Here is a 23,176-nt window from a genome sequence, read left to right as displayed (position 1 = left end):
GGAAAGATCCATTTTATGTAACAACCTGCAGTCGCTGTGAGGAACAGCACTGTAGATAATCACAACATAAACTTCCATAATAGACCAGTTAGGGGAAAAAAATAACGTTAGGCATGGCCTTTTCTCTACAAATTGTTCCGGCTCATAATTGCTTTTGGCTTGCAAACGCTGGGAGGTTCCCATAGCATCCTAAACCAAGAGGTTTCTTAATCAATACAGGCTTACCCTGAAGAGGCTTTGCCTGGCTGAGAGCTGTAGTTCAGATGCAGGCCTTAGGTAATGGGAAAAAGGATCAAACAGTCCCCAAATATTTGGTTTTCGCCTCTGACTCTTCTTCAGAACTAGTCAGGCAAGATGGGAAAAGGAGTTTCTTCATCGATGTTAATTTGTTTATAGCAATCCCTATACTACCATATGGTCTGTATTTCTGGACATGGCCACAGATACTGTTTTCTTCTGTGTTCTTTATTCAGTGCTGGAAACAAGGGGACAGTTCTTTACCATTCCGGACAAATTTGCCTTCCTAAACAACAAGGAGCACTTCCAATAAAATCAAGTGTGAAAACCTCTGCAGTCAGAGGTCTTGAAGAATCTGGAGGCAGCCAAAGCTCGGTGCACGCATTGCGGTAGTGTTCTCGCATGGCTGGGAGTTCCCATTCAGTTTATTTCTTTCATAGAAGAGCTTATTTAACGTTTTGTTTGAGATCTTGGTGGTATTGCAAGGTTTCTTCTCTGCCATACCAAAGACTATTTAGATTTGACTACAATCAAGTTAGAATTAGGAGGTTTGTACTCTTCAGAAGACTCAGTATTTAGTACCCGTAGATACTTGAAGTAGGGCACATTTTAGTCTTAATGGGAAGAGCATGCACTCAGAGAACAAAATCAGCAGCTTGCTAAGTACAAGGTGATGAGAATTCTCACTGTGTGTTTGGGATCATTCTCTCTCACCTGTCCACTGCTGTAAACCACCTTCAATAAATGGGTTTTTATCAGATGTGGTTTTAACATTTTCAATACAGCACAATCTTAACAGCTGAGGAGGAGCCACTATGAAAACAAGCTTGGGTTGGGTTTTGGCTTTGGGTTTTGGCTATTTCTGGAACCAAGATGCTTAAATTCTTACGTTTTCTTCTTTTTATTTTTTTTTAACCTTTAAATATGATCAAAGAAATGTCAGGTTTTGCAAAGCTGGTGCTGAAAGCAAGGTATGAAACATCCATATATCTTTATATATATATATATATACCCACACCTACACTGCCCTATTTTTAATGTTTAGCTACCTGGCATCTATAGACGCCACTGTATTAAGTACAAGTTTTATAGCTGACGTTAGGTGGAAGTTATACAGGAAAACACTGTAGTCCTTCTGTGACCACCAGCTGCCACCCGTGCATTTCTGGGGCATAATCACTTCAGCTCTCTGGAGTAAGATCAGTGAGCAACGAATAAAAGAGTCCTGTAATAAACAGACAAGGTGACACAGGAGAGCAACTTACACCTCTGGGGAATAACTGTACCTGGTGCAGATACCCGGTGAGAACAGAGTTATCTTTATCACTCTGCTCATGTGTCTTCCTGAGAAAGTCAGTTATTTGAAACCATGGTTTTGTTAATTTTGGATTATAGGGATACTACCTGGGTTGTTCTCTCTCATGCAGCAACCCTAATAACTCCGGGTGATAAGACCACACTCTACAGCTTAGCTGTCTTCCTGATTGCATCATGCACTTGATCTCAGTCCTAAATTCATGCTGAGGTAAGTGTGCTTTTACAAAAGGTCTTCCTCGAGGGAGTCAGTGAGATGCAGTGTGGTGTCATCATTACCTTGCCATTCTCCTGTTCAGCGTCAAGGTTTGCAAGCTGAGATTATAGCTGAGACAAGCTGACAAGTTTTATTCCATTCATTCACTGGAGAGGTGATTGGGAGGTGATGTTAATGACAGTTATTTGTGTCAAGGCTTCAAATGTCAGGTCCTCGCCCAGAAAAAACCCAAACCAAAAGCAAACACTAAACTAAAGCCATCAGAAAAGCAGTGAGGAAGGAAGCCCAGAAGACTGGCTTTGTCTACCTTGGTGAGTCCGACACAGCATCTGTGCTAGGACTGTCTTTGGAGCAGTTATGGATAAGGCTACAACCACAGGAAAGAACAAATAGAATTGGTGGAACTATGGAAAACAGTAACACCCAGTTGACTGGAAGCCACAACTCAAGTTAGCACTTCTAAGTGGGAATCTCACTGCTATTACAGGTCACATCTTGGACAATGGCAAGTATTGGCTATCAGCAAATACCTACAAGCTGGCTCCGAGGTGATAGATTTAGGGTTTATAGACCAAAAAATACATTCTGCAACAGTGAAAAACATAAAAACAGCACTCAAGGTTCCAAATATTTTCCAGTGCTATGATGCTTCTCGTGTCTTGCATATGGCCAAGAAGATGGTGCCACACTCTTCCCAGTGGTGCCCAGTGCCAGGACGAGGAGCAACAGCCATAAACTAACCCACAACAAGTGTCACCTCAACATGAGGAAGAACTTCTCTATGTGAGGGTGTCAGAGCCCTGGCACAGGCTGCCCAGGGGGGTTGTGGAGTCTCCATCTCTGGAGACATCCCAAACCCACCTGGACACGTCCCTGTGTGTGTGCCCTGCTCTGGGTGGCCCTGCCCCGGCAGGGGTTGGACTGGGTGATCTCCAGAGGGCTCTTCCAGCACTAATGGTTCTGGGATTCTACCTTAAAGGCTACAAATCATATGATGAAAGTATTAGTTTCATTAATGCAGAAGCATGACGGGGTACTAATCACCATGATTCTCTTTTCCAGTCAGAAGTTGATGTTTGCTATTAAACTCCTTACTAGATAACACTATTTAGCATGTTATTTTTCATATTCTTTCTGTTTAGGAAGGAAATGATTGTGATACATGTAATAACTGACAGTGATAACCATTCAGTTTGTCATTTATCTGGTGACCGCATGGCAAGACAGCTTCAGTTTAACATCATGTATACCACTGGGAAAAAAGCCATTTAATTTACTCTGGTCATCAAATACTACAAGGTTTCATTACAAAACTCTACCATGCACTCTCCTGTGGCAACGTCCTGCACCCAGCATCTGTTTGATGCCGAAAGCAGGACGAAAAATGAATTATCAGAAGAAGAGTGCACTGTTATATGAAAATAAGGGTATTAACATTCAATATCGTACTACGAATCAAAATAGATGCTATTATGAACATACTTGGTTGGGAATAGGATCCGTCCTAACTCTGTAACACATTCAAAACTGGGAGAGGCTCAATGAATTTGTGTACAGCCACAAGGCAAGTGGTTCTTGAGGCTGTCAAAGAGAATTCTCCTTCTCATTGAACTGTCAATTGCCTGAACTTCTTATCCCTGTGATTCTACACTAAAATAAACAGGAATTTTATAACAAAATGGAGGGTAATTCCTTTATATTTTTACATCTACTGCACCAAAATTCCAATGTTTCAGAATCAGCATCTTCGCTTTGCTTTTCTTTGAATGCAAAAGTTCATCAGTATTTTCTGCTTAGCTTCCCACAAGGTCTTGCTAAAGAAGCTGTGCTTCACCAAGACAAACCTGGATAGCTCCTTCTAAGCTTTTAAAATCATAATGCAAGATTATGGCCGTCACCTTTTACTCCATGGCTAAAGCATACTTTCCCACACATCACTTTTATCGATGAGAACATATACATCACATCAATAGGTTATCTCCTCTTTTCCAACAGAGTAAGGATATGCTTTTTAGTGACTATGTGTTAGAAAGGAGATCAGAAGTGAGTGTTATGACCTGCTGCTAAGCAATCTAGGTATTTCTGTTTGAAACTAGATGGAACTACAGTACTTAACTAAATTTACTAGGCACAAGTACATGAAATCCAATATTGATAATAATTTATGAAAGTAAGAATACTGATTCCTATAATACTGCAAACTTAGTTTATGATAACATAATTACTTACACTAATAACACTGCTTAGGCACAGTCTTGCTAATTATGATATTATAAATATTAATGATATCAAGCCTTTGTATTTGATTGCCCCTAGTAGGTTCATTTATCATGGTATTTCCTTCTACCTGTGTTGTATTATTTGCCTTCCTTTCCTCTTGAACATTCACTCCTGGACAAACAGCCATCCTCAGTATATGCCTAAAATCTATCACCACCTTCTCAAGGATGCAGCCTGGTTAACTTTGTATGTTACTGTTCCGTAGCAACGATCCAATGATGTAACTCAGCGCTAACGGCAATCAAATACACCATCAGTGATATTCCCTGTGCCTTGTTCCTTTTGAATGCCTACCAGAGCCAGCTAGACAGGATTACACAGGGCTTTGTTTTTCATTCTTTCTCATGTGACCTGTTTCAAGTTAAGAATCCTTTGAATTATTAAATGCTTCCTTAAAGTGCCTTTTCACGCTACCTTTTTAAAGTTAATTATTGATGTAGTGACAAGTGGAAAAGACTAAGAATTAGAATTATTTTTCCCTCATTCAAAAGGACGTAAGACACATCTTTGACAAGGGTTGTCTGTTTAGTAAAATACGGAGGGTAATACCAAATAGAACACTGAATGCAGCTTTAAAGAAGAATTACAACAAATCTCTGTTACACGAGTTGGAAATGCTGCGCGTGTTTCCACAGGTGTTAAAGGAAGGAAGTTTAGATGTAACCCTTTGCGCCTGGCTTAACTGCTTAACGTAAGTAGATGAAAATGAAACTGCTTATATCTTGGTTTATTTTTAAGCAGCGTATTATCCAGAGCTTTAGGAATAGGATTGTCTTTTCTCCTCAAAGGTAATGTTATAATTTTCAGTGCTCCGCCGAGAACAACAACAATACAGGAGTCTTTAATCTCCTGCTAAATCCAGCTCCAGTCATCAGCCACAGTAAGTGGAGATTTGGAGGTGCCCGACACTCCAAATCCTATTCTTTTGTAATTCTTTACTTTTTACAGCATTTTCAACAGTGTTCTATCAGAGGTTTGGAAGGGTAATCAATAGGCGTGATGTATCACTGAAATCAGTCTTCAAAGTGATCCCCTCTAGTAACCAGAAACAAAAGCTCAGCCTCCCCGCTGTGTGGGTATTTTGCTTAGAGCAGGAGCAGTAGGGCAGCAGTTGTAAGCCAGTCACACCTCCCTGCTTCTCAGCATGGATCAGCCGGTGTCCTGGTGGAGGGGTGAGCAGTACTGGGGTAGCTGCAACCCACTGCAGCTGGCAAAAATCTCCAGAGATGCTTTTGTAACAGGTCACTACCACAGCAGACAAGAAAGGCAGCCAAGAGGTCAGGGTTTCAGAGAGACCATGGTTTCTGTTCCTATTCCACCACATACTTTCTAGGTTTTAATGATCTTGCAGGATCTATTCAACTATTTGGTGTCACCATTCCTCACCTGGAACTCCCCTGCCTTGCTTGGGAGTGAGCACACATGGAAGACCACGAGATGCTCAGCTACAATGACCAAAGGGCCAATCCTGATTCTTCCCATTAACTCCTGGTTTGTGACAAGCTCTCTCAGCTGGTCAGCTCCAGTGCTAGAGAGTTTTCCTGTCTCCTGACCGGAACAGCCAGGTGCTTCTGGCACAATGTTAGTATCAATCTGGATCAGGTGGAGCTTCGTTAAAAAGCAGTTCCAGAACTTGTTCCAATACATTTGTCATTTTACATCCTACACTTTTGTTTCTTAAAGAACTGGTGTTATGAATCAAGGAGAAAGATCATATTTACAGTACAAATGTTATCCCATATCAAGTCCCTTCAAGTTTGTCTTCTTAAGCTGTCTTCAGATACTTGTTTTACTCAGAAGGAAAAAGACTTGGTGGCTGCTTGTGACAGCAGCTAATCAAGTAGCAGAAACTGCATACAATGGTTATGAAGTTGCACCCAAAGCGAAGACACAGTGTCATTATGCAGGAATGGCAATGAAACAACATACCTTTCCCATCAGATCAGCAATACTAGGTACTGGTTTTCCTTTCTGATGGCGCATGGTTGCAGGGCTCTGTCCATTCCAGTCTTCAAGTTCCTCAATGCTTTTCAGGTAAAGAAGAGCTTGCAGCCCAGTACAGTAGTCATCAATAACAGTGAAATCTTGATTCTGGATTGCACTGCACACCTACAAGACATCAGTCAGTTACCAGCAACATCCTGGCAAAGGAGCATATGGCATTAGCAAACTCTTTGGATTTAGTCATCATCAGATGAACCTTTCTGCAACTTCACTGGGAAAGAATGACAAGAATTCAGGATATTAATTGGCTGCTTAGTCCTATGTTCTGGTACCACCACTGCAGTTCGGTAAAAGAAGGACTCAGTAACACTAGTTACGCCCAGGTTCCTAATCGCAGCCCTTAGACCAGACCTGAAGGCTATCCAGAAGTAAGCCTCCAAGCCCAGCCCCAAGCGTGCCTTCTGGGGTGCTGATGCTGAGCATGCCAAACACAAACCACCTCAGGCCTTTGCCTGAGGTTAGGTCCCAGTGAAGCAAGTCACAGAAGCACAGACCTGTTGAGGCTGCAAGGTATCTCTAGACACTGTCTTGTCCAACCTCCCAGCTCAGAGAAAGGTCTGAGGCTCCCCAAGACTGTGTTGTCAGGGTGTGAGTATCTTCAGGGACTGCACAACCTGGACCAGCGTTCAACCTCCCTTGCAGCTTTTCCTTCTATTTAAATGGAATTCCCTGAGCTCCCGTTTGTGCCTGTTGCTTCTTGTCCTTTCACTGGATACTGCTAAGAAGAATTTGGCTCCAATTTGGTCTCAGCAAGCGACACCCATTAAGCTGACCTGCTGGTATGGGTGAGCATTGCCAGGTACAGAAGAGGCCAGTCCCCTTCTGCTAGTCCCTGTTTGCCATGCAGTGGTACTGGGAGGCCAGGCCACATTGGTTTAGATACTTTAGATAGCAATATAGCTTTATAAACATATCAAACAATGATTCCTGACCTGCAGAGCTTCACAGGTAAACACAAAGCTACTGAGAGCAGGTAATGACTGGCCATTTGCACAGATTCTTCTGGACCACTCTGTGGATACTAACTCAGATTTAAACCCGCAGAGATGCAAACTGACAAGCGAACAAAAAAACCCCTGACTCTTCTCCGAACACCTTCTCTTTAGCTAAACTCTAATCATCCGTCAGAGACGAAGTGCAGGGTTGGTTGAATCCCATTAATTGTCAGTCCCTGGAAAGGCTCTGAAATTCCAGATGTGTCAGTGTTTTCGGCCTCTGATTCAGCTTTTATTCTAAAACCTGAGAAGAACACTCCTGCTAATACCTGCATGTACACACACAACAAACACCACAGTGAAACAGCCACCTTTGTTAGAACATGAATATGTGCACATGCACAGACACATCCACACTCCCTGGGCATGAAAACACACCTTGAGTCATAACTTTGAGACTTTGAAAATACAGGAAATATATATAATTGCTTTTCCAGCCTCAGGAGTGATAATACAACTTGCAATCCTGAAGATAGGTACACGTCACACTGTATAACACCACATACCATGGCTGCGCGAGGGAAAATAAGGGCAAACTATAAAAGAAGCACAAGAACATCTTCTATGTGGTGCATTTACATCACACGAAATCTGTTTCTCTTGAGAAACAGTGTGGGCATTAATTAGGTCTGTTATAACTTGCACTGAGCTCAAGACTTGGTTATTTCCAGAGCAATTATAGAGAACACCATCATAATAATACAGGTTATTTAACTGTAAACCTCAACTGTTGCTTCTTTAACCCAAGGAATTCTCTCTGTTTTCAGTGCAGGGTAAGGCTTTCATTAGCTGTTCTTAAAAATACTAAAACTGAAGCAAAAGATACAGTTAAAAGCCATGTCATGTCACTTGAAACAAGTTCAGGCACTGTTGTCAAAACCCTGCAGTATTTTGACAGCATGTATACACATGAGATCCGCTGAAGGATACCTGTAATAACCTTATAAATAAAGAGGCTTTTACTGTTTTCCATCTCATGGTGCAATGTTATGAACTGCAGTAATATCAAAATGTTCAGAAGATGATATCACTCTAAAAGCCACCATTTGATCCCTGTGAGTCTACGGGCACTCGTTGCCTTCCCTGGAAAGCCCAGGGGGTTCCAGAACTGAAGGGAAAATTCAGTTCTTAAAGGAAAATGTAAATCTCAGCACTAAAAAGAAATGGTACCTGAAATGGAAAGGCTCAGAAACAGAATTTGTGGTTTCAGACAATCCTCCTCTCCTGTAGGAGCCTTATGAAGCTGGTGGTAAATGGTGCAGATAATTAACCAAAGACATGCCTTTCACTGATTTCACTGTGATAAAAGCAAGTGCTTATGTTTATGGGCCTTTCCTGGAACAAGAGCTATTCAAACATTAACTCCTATGAAACTAACAGAAATAGTTTTGCCATGGTTTTGGCCAATTCCCAAACATTCCGAGCTTGGGAATTTCTTACGCTACACATATCAGATCTGAGGTTGAGGCTTACAGTATCTCCCATGAATCAGAGCAGAAGCCTCTGCTGCATTTCAGAAGATGCTGAACAAAGTCAAGTTAAAAGGTCACCCTGACCCATCAGCCGTGACAATTCCTACAGCACAGAGAGAGGTTTTTAGTATCATACCTGGCTGCCTCAGAATCACCAGTTTAAATGACACTGTCTCTCCTTTCAGCACGAGAGAAGTGGCAGGGCAATAAACCAGGGAGGAATCAAACGCATGCATCTGGAAACATTGCAGGAGAACTGACCTGACCCATCTCCACACATCATTAATGTCCCCACTTCACTTCTGCTGCTTGCACTGGGAACAGGCATGTTCCCCCTCCCTTGCGAAGCTAAACGTCCAGGTCTTGCTCACACTGATCAGAGCAGCAGCATGACACTGAACTGCAGCCAGCACTGCCCACTCAGCTCCTCCCCTCAGCAGCAGGCTTTTACCAACCCAACATAATCATAGAACCCCAGACTGGTTTGGGTTGGAAAGGACCTTAAAGCTCACCCAGTTCCAACCCCCTGCCATGGACAGGGACACCTTCCACTAGAGCAGGTTGCTCCAAGCATGGAAGAGATGGTGCATGTTTAAGATCCCTTGATCCCATATAATCCAAGTGAATCTGTGTGATTAATGCTCAACTGTTCACTGACCCAGACTTTCACCTGAACCACAGGATCATAGTAACAACCAGCTTGGAAAAGACCTTTATGATCATCAAGTCCAACCTTTGCATTTAGGTAGAAAGTAGTTTTTTCTTCTTTGGAAGGTAAGAGACAGGCCCTGTGGGAAAACTAAGGGACAGAGTGAGGTCCAGACCACAGTGAAGCTATTAGCTGTCCTCCTGTCTTGCTTTGTGTTGTCTCTAGCTTTGGACTAGGACTTGGGCTAAAAGAGAAAGGTGCTACATTTCTAACGTCTATTATTCGACTTGCATTAATTATACAAGGAGATCATTTTGCATTAGCTTGGGTTTACTGCTCTGCCTTGGCAGGAGAACTCCTACAACCCCTTCTTTAACATCTGACCTCCTCCCCTTTCCCCCCAGGGCAAGACTCCAATCATTGCCCCTTCCATCCCAAAAGAGACAAGCAGGCCAACATGCTATGTCTGATCAATTGGATCACGCTCTCAGTATTCTTGAAGTCTAAACCTGTCCAGTATAAATTGCAACTGCAGGTTACAATTCTAATCTACACAGACATGTCTGAGATACTTAAGGACATGACGCCTGCTTCGCTGCGGGTAAATCAAACATACACCACATGATCTCATTGGAGAATGAGGATGCGAAAATGAATCACAGACTAAGGCTCTAACTAAATCTGTTCTGCAAAATGCAATGATGGGAGAGGCATGCAAAGGTCCCTGCTGATGTCTTGCGTGAGAAATGACCCATTTGCTCTCTCACTAAATAAGCATAAATACTGAGTCCAACTTTGTCAAAGGATCCAGAGCCATTACAAATCGTACTTGAGGAACTGGAGGAAGCTGTCAGGAGATTATTATGGTGTGAAAAGCATCTTGCAGGTGACATGGTTTTCATTAATCACCCACATCAATCTGAAAGTTTTCATTTATGTATTTTGAAGAACAAGTTCGTTACTGGTGACAGGTACGACCACATCGCTTATGGAACACTGTAAATGCCTCTGTAGCAGAATCATTATGCAACAAAGAGATGCCAACTTCTCAAGTCTTTACTGAAGCAAAGAGCTCTGTCTGTGTCAGATCCTTTAGGGTTTGCCCATAGTCTCCGTTTCTGGGAGCAATGGGAAAGATTGCTCCAGAAAACTCACCCAGACATCGCCGTTTATCTTTGTTCCCCTCTCTACAAAACTGGATGTGGTTCCTGTCCAAACTCTGGCATATCCTGGGGGTCTGTGTGGAAGACCTGCACCATCTCTGCAGGACGTGGACAACGTAGCTGAGGCATTTCCAGCCAGATCATCCACTAAAGCAGTCCCTGTTCAGTGCTGTGCTTGTGTTTTTCCACCAGGGGATGTTGCAGAGGACAGAACATTTCCTGTAACACTAGAAAGAGGTAACAACGCACCGCCCTTCACACACTGCTCTGTCCACTCTCTCTTACCCAACTGCCTTCAGTCTTCACATAAACTCATTGTTATATGGTGAAATCCCTGCTGGACAGGTGATGGTCGGGAAGATGGTGCCAAAAATGGACCTATTCCCCACCTGCATTCTTTCTAGTCCATCAACAGCAGGGATTTCAGCAGAGGTGGCAGAGAAGATGCAGATCTAGACATGTTTGTTAATCCCTACACTACTTTTAACTAACAAGAGGTAGTGTGTCTGTATTCTCATGTACCGCTAGTTCACCGCAAGAGGCTGGAGCAGGGCAGAGAATCCAGCCTCTTTAATAACACGTTCCTTGCAAGGAGTGTGAGTATTCTTGGTATGACTGAATCTGTGAGAACAAGAACACTGCAGTGTTTGGCAGCAGTCATGGTCCTTCTCAGAATTGACTCAAAGCACTATTAAAACCCTTTGCCAAGAATGAATTTGTGGTAAGGAGAAAATAGCTTGGAGAAAATGTTAGTTTTTACACCCCTCTGAAACAAACCTTTCTCTCTGCAGAACATGGGTGTAAAACAATTGTCAGTTCTGGAAAACAGAAGTAACAGTAAGGAGGCAAATGGGTGGCAGTGATACACAGTCTAGAAGTTAGAAGATTGATGGGTATAGATTCGTATACATAAACACAAATCACATAGCTTGACTGGTCTACCATATTAGTTTCCACTTCTTGTAGCTGTACAGCATCAAAGGGACATCACTCATGTCCCCATATATTGCATTTAGTGGTAATGGAACAGACTACCAAAAAAAAACCCCCAGAAAAAAAATCAAAGCAAGAGTTTCTAAGTAGTTTCCTGGCAATTGAGACAGAGGCTCTTTCATCTGTGCTCTAACTGTGGCAGGGCATTGATTTAAACTCCTTCTGAGATCTCAAATGCTTTTATATTCTTAGGTCTTGCTGGCTGCTTTCTTTTTCCCTTCCTCCCCTCCCCCCCCCCCCCCCCCCCCCCCCAAATGATAAAATTCCAGCATTTAGCAGAATGGCATCTTGCTTCCCCTGAAGATGGAGACTTAATTCAGCTTTGGCTCTAAACTGCAGAGGATCTCTACAAAAACTAGCTCTCAAAATGCCATTGGATTAGGAATTTGGCCTTTGACTTCACAGTTGCTAATATTCTTACCATAGCAAGTGGATGAACAACTATTATGCCTCTGAGATACCTGTGAGTGGTTTAATAATGGATTAACAATATCACATTTCCATTAATATGGTTGACTTCCTTTGAAATACTTTGGCTGATACGTCCAAATGGTTAGCAAAAGATTTACTGTTTAGATTTCAGGTGTTAATATTTTCCATTTTAGCATTATTTACCCTCTTTTTCTATTAAAAATTCTTCCTGATAAGCACCGAGGACATAAATCCACCTTCCTGTTAGAGGAACATTTATGAATTACTCCAGGCTGGTTTTCCATGTGTAGCTGAGGCTCCTGCTTTTCTGATTAGTGTCTATTGATTAAGATTCTGGTGGAAAAAGGCTGAAGTTGTAAATGAATGCAAGGTGCTTCAGGAAGGATTCTATTTGTGCCCACCTGGGTATCCATATGAATCCACAGCCTTTACTGTAGTAGACAAGAGCATGATTATAACCTGGGTAAGGCATACGTAGTTTAAAATTTATTCCCAAAAGCAACTAGCAAAAATTGACTTAACTAAAGGGAGATCTTCCTGGGCCATGCAATCTATATGCTACAGAGCTCTTGCCTATGGAAGTGGAAATGCATGTTTTCCAGCCCCTGTACAATGATCTAGATGTGCCCAGCTCTACAAAGCAAAAAGCCTTGGTTGTCTGACACACTACTTAAAATAATGTGCTATGAGAATAAGGAGACAAATAAAATCTCCTCTGAGAGAGGTTTCTGTGCTTCCAATCTTCAGGATACCGAGGTCTGTGGAAAGACTGCCTGTGTAACAATGGTTCCTCCTCCTCCTCACGACTCTTTGAACACTGCCTTACCACCACATTAACTGTGTAGCCTAAATAATCCTTTCTAGCAGCAATTGTTACTTTTGCTAGAGGATATTGGGATTAAGAGCATGAGGGGATGTGGATTATCAGACAACGTGGTGCACTCTCTGGAAAAAACCTGGGATTCTTTGTTTTACAGAACAAATGTGTAAGTAAGAAAAAGCTTCCCAAATATTGATACAGTACAGATGGAACGATTTGATTCATTCACATTAGCTGCTTAAATGACTCTAGAGACACAGGTTAGCAGATGGGATGTTACTCAACAAGGCTTCAGATACTGGCTCGAGATGCAAAACTGCTTTGGATGATAGCTGATAGCCTTTATGAACATTAGAACTGAGCTCCTATACATGGACAGGCACATGGCTTTCAGAAAGCAGTTTGAAGGACTCGAATTGTCTGAGTCGTGGGGGGAAGAAAACCCACCTCATCTTTTTTACTGAGCCCTAACGAGCTGAGGGCTTCCTAGTGACACTTGAGGGGCAACACATAGAAGACAGGGCAACACACAATGTATATTACAAGAAATGACTGGATGGTCCAGTGTCATGGGGGTGTCAGTAATGACGTGTTGTGGTTCCTTTGCTATACCCCAGCTGAGTTCACCAGGCAAACTTGAGGGCAAGTGTTACTATAATCAGAAGTAAAGGCAAACACAGTAAGGAATGGAGCTCAAAATGCATTAAAAGGAGAAGCAGGCCTCCAGCCCGTGGACGACAAGCTGTGGGAGAAGGGCTCTATCACCTGTACAGCTTGGCTCCTCTCTACAACAGGACAACGTAACACTAATGTGTTGAGCAGAGCTGAGCTGACATTTAGGGAGAACTGAGGCAGGGACCACAAGTAAGGAATCAGGATGCAGTAACTGGACAGCAAGAAGAGCCACCAACTGTGATGTGAAAGCCGCAGCAGCCTCCTGAGATGAAAAGACTCCCTAGCACCAAAGGGACTCCCACTGGCACAGAGACCCCAAAGGACCTGATTTTGGGGGGTGACAGACCGTGCTTGTGTATTGCACTCCCGAAACCTTGGGCAATGGCGAGTGGCCAACAGTGAAGGAGGAGAAAAAAGCCTAGAATCCATTAGCCACTTATCAGACGAGGGCACGGCAGGGGAGAAGAGCACTGGGAGGGATCCGTTAGGAATGTTATCCAACACATTAATTCCTAGCCTACTTAAATGCATTCTTCCTCCCCTTAAATTCTCCTCTGCCAATTAATGTATCTTTGATCTAAATAGCTCAAAACTGGGTGTTTGGGAGTGGAAAACTGGTATTATCAAGGGACGCTGAGTGATGCAGGTTTGTATCCCGTGTCTTTGAGAGGGGAAATGTGGAAGAAATCAAGAATTTTCAGAAGGCTCCCTGAGGTAATTGTGGCTTTTCCCCCCCCTGTCAACCACCCCTAGAGGAATGGTTGTATTTCCTTATCTCACTAAAGCATTCTGTCTGTTCTTGGAACTACAAAGTGGACCTTTATGCAGTAGGTGGGCACACACACTGATAGAAGTGCTGATCGTGATCATCTTCCCTAAGAAAACAATATGATTCCATGTGCCTTGAGCATTGAGGAGTGTGGAAAACAGCCTCATCATCAGCCACCTAGAGCAAATTGCCTCTTTGTGCTGTAGATCTACAAAATGAAAGGTATCTTTGGAAACAGATGAACACACTCGCTTGTGTAAACAGCCCAATCACATATAGAGGCTCTACAACTATCTCTAAATATATGTTGAATATAATTTCATATTCCATTTCTTAACACCCAAAGGTCTTGCCTCTCTCTTTATTCTAAGTACTGTTGTGGAAATCCTTCAGCTCTCCCAGCAGTTCTACAGATGCTGGTACAGCATCCGAAACAGTGCCAACTAGATGTAGATTTACTTCACCCATTTCCATGGACTGCATCCTCCAGCTCCTCCAAAGGTATCTGGTGGTTTGATGTTGAAAGTCACCAAACAACATAACGCAGTCAGAAGTCAGCAATGTTTCTAAGACTGGTTTTTTTAAGAGCTAACCAACAGGAACACCATCCTCTCTGGACAGAGCCTGGAGCACAAGTGTGATGAGGAAGGGCTGAGGGACCTGAGGGGTTTAGTGTGGAGAAGAGAAGGCTCAGGGGGGACCTGATCACTCTCTGCAACTGCCTGACAGGAGGATGGAGCCAGGATGGGGCTGGTCTCTGCTCCCAAGGAACACGGGATGGGACAAGAGGAAATGGCCTCAAGCTGCACCAGGGCAGGTTTAGCTGGAGCTGAGGAACAATTCCTTGCCCAGAGGGTGCTCAGGCACTGGAACAGGCTGCCCAGGGCAGGGCTGGAGTCACCGTCCCTGCAAGTGTTCACAGCCCGGGTAGACGAGGCCTCAGTGCCAGGGGGTAGTGGTGGCCTTGGCACTGCTGGGCTTGATAAGCTTTAAAGGTCTTTTCCAGCCTGGTTGATTCTATGGTCCATTATTCCATTTTTGGAATGTCCTATTTGTCAGAAGTGAACGTGGTTCTCGGAAAGCACGTTTGTTAGAACAGCCCTGTGGAGAAGAGCTTCAGAATTCCCAACATGTGCTGTTTGACAACACGGAATTCAACGGCTCCATTTAATTTGAACGTGTCTAGTTTGCGATCCCAGTTAATTGGAAGGAAAAGGTCAAAACTAAAATATGTTGCAGAAAGATTGAAACAAAGATCACCGTCACCCAAATAGTGGGGTTTTTCTCTCAATGTCTTAATTCCACACATTTTTAGAATCTTGATTATCAATTTAAAGTGGAAAACACTTCGATCCTTGTGGCAGAGTAACTATTTCCTGATTAGTGGTAATGCTCAGGTTCATTAATGCATAACGGATCCAGCGTAAAGCTTCAGCATTCCTCATCCCAGGCCACTGGACCAGACACAGCAGGGACTTGAACCCAGATCTATTTTGATTAAATGAAATTGGTCAATGAAAAACACTTTCCCCAAAGAAGGTTTCAACAAACCCTAATGAGAATCATCCGCTGAGGGACATCCTCCTGTGACCAGAAGTTTGAAAGCTGCAAACCTCTCACAATCAAACAGAAAAGCAATTTTTCCATTGCGGAACCTCAGTTCAGCCCTGCAGTGATTAACCCCTCATCCCTGGGAGCCTTTCCCTCTAGTACTCACATTTTATTTCAGCTAAAATTGCTTTCATCCTTTATCAGCTTGCCCGTCCGAATCTGTGCAGCAGCTGCTGTGTCCATTGAAGAGTGAGATGCACGTGAAGAAAACAGTTTTGACCCACTGAGTCCTTCGTGTCTGAGATAAAAAAACCCAATTTCACATTTCCTTAGGGATTGTTTTACCTGTCTCTGTTCAAACAATAAACAGCAGCAAGGAAAGCAGCTACATAACTGATACTGAAGGCAGTTACACCTGTACCTAACGTACTGCCAGCCTCAGATGAAATGGTTTCTCTGTTTGTTTCTTTCATTCAAATTGCATGGATAAAAGGACCTCTCCGTAGCTGGATCAAGCTGTGTTTCAAGGGGGGCTTGTGTTGTAGCAGGAAAAAGCCTTCAAAAGAGCTCATATTCCCAATTTGCTCCATCCTTCATGGGCTCCATCCTTCCTCCATGGCTTGCTCTCCCTTTCTTCCTTCCACTGCCAGCTACAGCCTTCGACTGAAAGGTCAACAGAGCTGCTTCCATACCAAAAGGAAAACTCAGGATGTCCCCTGCAGTTGCAATACATCTGATGTAAAACAAAACACAGAAAATTCCCTAAATCATTATTGGAGGTGTCCTTCTATTGACATGTGCAATGTTCAGCAAGGAGCTGGGTACGTTTTCGGATTCAATTTTGAGTCATCACCACGCTGCGACACAAGGGGAACTCAATCTACAACAGAGCTGGCTTTGTGTTTGAAAGCAACCTGAGCTGAGTAAACCAACTTGCCCACAATTCCTTCAACACTTCACCAAGCCTCTTTTGAAGAGCCATCTCCGTGTTGCTTTTACTTTGTGAACTTTTAAACCAAGCTCACATGATGTCAACTCACGCCATGTGGTTTTAGCTACAGGGGGGACAGATCCGTGCTTGTTCAGACAAGACGGCGGCCACGGGAATCCACATCAGCAGTGGAAGGATAAGCAATAGTGTGGATCCTTGGGAGACACGGAGAGAGCATGATGCCAAACTGCTTATTCTTCACATCTCCTCAACCCTTCAAGTACCTGTGTGACCAGACCCAGGGAAACAGGGTAGACACCTGGGCAGAATCCTAGAATGGTTTGGGTTGGAAAGGACCTTAAAATCATCCAGTTCTAACCTCCTGCCACGGGCAGGGACATCTCACACTAGACCATGTCTGAAAGAGAAGTGGGCTCAGTGTCCCCAGGTGTAAGAGCAGAGAACAAATCCTCTGCTGGGAGTGACTGGTATAGAACAGCACTGGAGCTGATGGTCAATTGAGACCTAATTGTTAGTAAATAATGATTACCATTCAGTGATACTTAAACCTCCTTTGCATGAGAATCTGCAATAAGAATGACAAATAGCAACTGTTATGGAACGAGCTTGAATTCATTCTTATAAAATCATGAACTAACAATCCTACCTCTGCAGAACTCATTTACCAGCTGGTGAAATGAGCAGAAATAAAGGTAAGCTGATAGATAAATCCCCTAAATATAAAACTACTGCAAAACTGCACCAAGTAAAAGGCATTATTAGCTTAGAGTTCAGTCTGTAACTTTACAGGATGCTGATTCGAATAGTGCCACTTGCCATTAAAAGTCACAAGTTAACGACACTAAAAATCAATAATACCGAAAACCTGCTCAAATTTGGTGTTTTTTGCCAACTGTATTAAGAAAGAAGACTTAGATTTTGCTTGGCAAATTCTGATTTCCATCAGAAGGAATTCTCACAGCAAATCCTCACTATCAATTAGCAATTTCCAACGCGAGCATCTACCATGGACCAAATGTGGCAGTCCTCTAATGACTTTTTGTTCTTAGCAAAGACAGAGAGCTGAGAACAGGCTGAGTCCCTGTAATTAGCACTGAGCGAAGTAAAAAGCAGCAAATAATGAAATGTTTATCAGAAATGATCACTTGAGCACGTCTGCCCCAGCTCCTCTCTCGCTCACATTCGTTTCCCTTTTGATTTTACGGCGACACGTTCAAACAGCACTTTGTTCCCTCTTTTGTTTCTGCATGTCCTGTAAATTCCAGCTCCGCAGAGAAGGGCCGCTCCATCCTGCGCTGCGGCCATTGAAGGCATTTTCAAGTGCGCGGCTCTGTGAGCAGTGGAACTAATGATATCTGGCTTCCAGCAGCTCTGTGTCTCCTGGTTGGGTTCTCTGACATCTAATAAGGTGTGACTGCCAATTAAAGCCTCTCCTGTGGCTGGCACAGTCCTGACAGCACCGTCCCATGTGGATTCTCAGAGGTCTAATAAAGGTGAGCTCATAGCGTGCTCACGCTTGTAGTGAAGGAATGCAGCAACGTGCTCTCCTCTGCCTGACTTTTTTGTTTTCTCAAAACTTGTTATAGCAAAATACTTTCTACCTTCCAGCAAATTTCAGAGAACGTGGCCAAGAAGCTCAAATGAGACTGAGGATACTCAAAAGGACATACAAACGCATACCGAGTTTCTTTGGGAATATAGGCTAAAACCTGCTATTGCTGCATGAGACTACATATATCTCATTAAAGGACTGACATCAGAAACGTGGGTTTTGCCTTAAAATTGTTGGTGGATGTAAAGTGCCATTCCTTGAATCTCATCTTGCATCATTTTGGTGGCCTGCCACTGCATCCAGCAATCTATTCTTCACTCATCAATTGGCGAGAGAAGAAATAGCCCAGTCTTAACTTCTCTGTATCATGGGCAGGTTTGTACAGAATGGTTTTGTTCTTCTATACCCCTTGAGCCACAGCCTGTATCAGAAGCTTCACGGTGTCCAGCTGGTGTGGAAGTATGTTCTGAGGCTTATCTACCCATGGAGCATGCTCCGACTGGCACAAAGCAAAGCCTTCAGCCTCTTTCCCCTCCATGTGCTGGTGTAAGGATGGGCTGGGAGGAAGGAGAGGCTTTAGTGAGTCCAGCCCAGCCTTGCTCTGCCACAGCAAAGGCACCCTGGGGTTTCAGACTTGCAGCCATCCACCACACTTCATTCTCCTCACACAGAGCTGAGATTAGACACAGGGAAGACTGAGCCCTTCCTCTGCATTCAGAATCACTGCTACTCGTTGCAAGACATAATAGTTTTTCCCAAGTGTCATCATAGAATCAATCAGGTTGGAAAAGGCCTTTGAGATCATCAAGTTCAACCTTCACCCCAGCACTGCCAAGGACATCATATACTAATCAGTATTAGTTTGTACTAATCAGTATAAACTTAACCTGGAACTGTAAACCACAGGGCTGGCTCCATCACTGCCCTGTTCTGCACACCCACAATTTCAATCTCCTTTAGGTTTTCACTCTCCATACCATTAAATGGCACAAACACTAATTCCTGAATGAGAATTCTTTTGGTCTCATCTAATCCTCACTTAACTCAAGTATCTGTGTCTTTACAGATTTGGACAGACACTGAGATGGGCTTAGAAGAACACTAAGTGTTCTTCAGCTCTCTACACTGCAGTTCTGGAGACATAAAAAACCACAGAGAAATTGCATCAGGGACCTTAATAAATGAATAATAAATAAAAGAAGAAATAAATAGGGAAAAATATGATAAAGGATCCCAGAATATATTTCACGGGATTTTGCAGGGGAGGTGTTGAGATTAGGGTGGAGAAAATGGGAACTTCTAAACATTAAGATGTGACATATTGTTTGTAAAACTCTTCCCCCCCACCTCATTTCACAGTGATGATATTTTCAGAGCCTTGCTTTTATATCCTGGTACCCAGAGCATTTTATACGGTGCAGAAGGGTTCCTCACAGGGTTTCACATTTGCACAAATAAAACAACAATGCTCTCTCATCGTTCAAGCCCCACTACTTTGTGATGGAAAAGCTTGTTTATTCACGCACAAAGGGCCATCCTGCTGTTAGAAAAATCTCTCAGCTAAATACTTCAGTAAAAAGCCTGCTGAAGAAAAAATAATCATCAAACTGTCCTGAATCCCTTGAGACTCTGGCTCCAAAGAGGTACCAACAAGAATGCTCCTTGAAAACATTACAAACAACACAAGTAGTCTCATAAAAACAACCACGTTCTGTAGTGAAGGGAGATTTTGTCTTGCAGAGGTAAGAAAACCATCGCTATTGCTTTCATATCTCGTGCTGTCATACTTCCAGAATGGTTTTGTTCTCTCTCAGATCCCCGAGGATCTCATACACAACTGGTGTGGGGCAAGAGAGAAGGGCACGGCATCCTGGCAGCTCTGCCTCTGTGGAGGGGCATATTCCCACATTATCCCTGTGCCTGAGAGATGAGGAGGGTTATGGTGCAAGGTCTGGAGGCTGAATATAACACAGTCAAGACCAGAGGACAGCACCACAGGGCTGAAAGATACTACATCCCTTTCAGGGCAAGTATCTTGGGCTGCACCAAAAGGAGTGTGAGCAGCAGGTCAGGGAGGGGATCCTGCCCCTCTGCTCTGCTCTGCTCTGTGAGACCCCACTCGCAGCACTGGGTGCAGGGCTGGTGTCCTCAGCATAAGGACATGGAGCTGCTGGAGCAAGTGCAGAGGAGGCCACGAGGATGAGCAGGGGCTGGAGCAGCTCCTGTATGGAGACAGGCTGAGAACCATGCAGCCTGGAGAAGAGAAGCTGCTGGAGACCTCAGAGCAGCTTCCAGGGTCTGAAGGGGGCTACAAGGATGCTGCAGAGGGACCTTCATCAGGGACTGGAGCGATAGGACAAGGGGTGATGGGTTCAAACTGGAACAGGGGGAGTTCAGGTTGGATCTAAGACAGAAGTTTTTCCCTGTGAGGGTGCTGAGGCGCTGGCACAGGGTGCCCAGAGAAGCTGTGGCTGCCCCATCCCTGGCAGTGCTCAAGGCCAGGTTGGACACAGGGGCTTGGAGCAACTTGCTCTAGTGGAAGGTGTCCCTGCCTGACCAATATTCCAGATGAACAAAAGTATTCCACTCCAGAATGTAACGTTAAGAGACTTTACCAGGAAACAAGTATACTGAAATACACTTCCTGAAGGAAGTACCCCTTTGATCCACCTTTGTTTTCTGTTATATCTGCTAGAAGTAATGAGTACAGAATCTCTTTCAACAAAAGGTCATTTATGTCAATGGACAGAACCCAGAGAATCAGATCACCTGCGGTAATTGCAAATTAATGCTCTACTGCTAATGCATTAACTACACAATATTGATCTACAATTGAATCATAGAGGCTGCTGTGAAGTGACTTTTACTTGAATATTTTTATGCTTTTATTGCTTTTTCCATAATGCATTTGCTCTTTCCACTGGAATTTGCTATAATTGTCCCCGGTTTTAATTTCCTACAGCGAGATGACTTTGAAAAATGCCTGTCTCTTGCAAAGGTTTGCAAAAATCTAACACACCATCAGTGTGACAATGGTAAATCACACCCATGACGCAGAAGATGCAAAGAAAAATAATCCAATATACATCTGATTTTGATAAATCGGGGCTTGAAAGGAGCTAACTCACATTAAAACACCCAAACGACTTCAGCCTCACTGGAGGCGTATGGCAATGAACCGCACCTCAGAAAGATGCAGCTAGACATGCCCAGAGCGTTTGGTATGCAACGAGTGCAGGATTATCTCCATGAATAAAGTTATTTGGTTTATTTTTCACTTCATGTCTGAACTTAAAAGGGATTGTTGGATTTGAGTATGTTACAGAAATGTACAGTGCTATCGACTCAGGAGTGAGTGAAATGGTTCAGCATTTGTGATGAAGAATTAAAGAACAAGCGGGGTCTTTTTGAACTGATTCTGAAGCCCATAAAGTGGAAGAATGGTCTGTTGAACTGCTGTGGAAAATTTGAATCCCAGCTATTCCTGACTGCCATGATCCAGCTTGTTTTCTACCCCTGCTGCAAAACTTTTCTTACACACCAACGTCTAGTAGTAACGACACTAAGATATTGCCCTCCACAGAATCATAGACTCATAGAATGGTTTGGGTTGGAAAAGACCTTAAGATCGTCTAGTTCCACCCCCCTGCCATGGGCATCTTCTAAAAGAGGGGATAGAACACACTTTGAATACTGAACCTATCTCTCCAAACCATTCCCTTATATACTTGCTCAATACCACCTGAGGTGGTTATGGCATATATCAAAATATGGCTTTGGTAACTCCTGACTTGCATTTCTGTGTATGATGATTTTATAAATGGAAAATAAATCCCCACATCTTAAAAATAAAAGCAATTGGGGGAAAAGAAATAATGGAGAACTGGTTGTAACTGAAATAGCTGCAGAGGAAAACCTGATCTTGCTTTTAATGGAGGTACATTTATTATTCATAAACCTCTTCTCTAAGAGATATGCCAGACTGCAATTAAATCAACTCACAAAGCCTTTGTGTTATCTTAGCCCATGAAGGTCTGCCTCTCATGGCAGGGAAGATACAGGACTCTCATCTAGGCAGGATGAAGGGAAGTCCAATGGCCATGCAAGTGCTGCTTTCCCAGTTCTGTAGCTGGGCTCTGTGGATGGACCAGTACAATCTGTGCTGTTTAGTGGGATCAGGTTGAGTATAATGCTGCATGAACTGATATTCCCTACCCTTCTAAAAAACAAGGAAACATCCACGTGGTGACAGGAGTGGCAGTACCTGCTCCTCGTAGTGGTACTGGGAATGTACCCACTGCTCACGTGGCACAGCTGAGCACAGAGCTCACTCCAGCATCACCAAAGCCCCCTTGCTTTCTGTCTCTGGATCAGTCATACCATGTCCTTGTGGTTTGGGAAACGTGAAGTAAGATCACCGAATGTGCAGTATTTTGTCAGTCCAAGTGTCTATTCAGCACCATCTCCAACAGTGTCCAAAGCAGACCCTTAAGGCTATCGGATGCATATATAATTCTCCCAGTGCAGTCCCAGTTCTACCTACTGAACCTGGGGACTTGATATGAATAAGATTTGAATAAGACTTGAATCTTACTATACTGAATCATTCAGTAGATCACTTGATTTGATGCTGTCTCCAAATTCTGTACTTGTTCTGTAGTTTGGTCCTGAGGGAGCAGAAGTAAACTGTCAAAGCTGTTAGGATAAGGAACAGGGGGTTTGACTGCTGAAGGAGCAACTCGGGCATACGAAGGACACGTGAGAGACTGATTGAGACTGAGGGAAAAGTATATTAGGTGGCTATTTGTATATCATTTTAAGAAAGGAAAATAACAGCAATGATTCTCATAATCCTAATTAGATTCCAAAGTTGGAACCTACAAAGACAAGGGTGTCTTCTTCTGTCTTTCACAACGTTATCTTGCCTGAGCAGCAAACAAGTTTCAGTCAAGTGCATTTCTTGTAAGACTCTATAGAGATTACTTGTTTACCTCTCCCTTCAATTTGCCTTTCCCAAGATGAGGGGAAGACTTATGGCTTGTACTCACAGTCCTGCACGAAGTTTACTAAAGGCTTATTTTAAAATAGATGTAAAGGAACT

At 43.3% G+C, this 23,176-nt stretch overlaps 1 protein-coding gene across 1 annotated transcript in view; it reads right to left on the bottom strand.

Moving 5' to 3' along the window:
• The window catches only part of LOC104406427 (dihydropyrimidine dehydrogenase [NADP(+)]-like), a gene marked incomplete at its 5' end in the record, with an annotated part of 108,568 nt that overhangs the window by 37,947 nt on the left and 47,445 nt on the right, over positions 1-23,176 (bottom strand). The window contains one exon of the mRNA XM_010015397.1: positions 5,978-6,157. Coding sequence (XP_010013699.1) covers positions 5,978-6,157 — 180 coding nt within the window. The remainder of the gene's footprint in view (positions 1-5,977; positions 6,158-23,176) is intronic.

This window comes from Nestor notabilis, unplaced genomic scaffold, assembly GCF_000696875.1.
Source record: "Nestor notabilis isolate BGI_N333 unplaced genomic scaffold, ASM69687v1 scaffold2405, whole genome shotgun sequence".
Classification (NCBI taxonomy): domain Eukaryota; kingdom Metazoa; phylum Chordata; class Aves; order Psittaciformes; family Psittacidae; genus Nestor; species Nestor notabilis.
The sequence above is the reverse complement of the archived record's forward strand: the minus strand, read 5'-3'. Positions and strand labels throughout refer to the sequence as shown.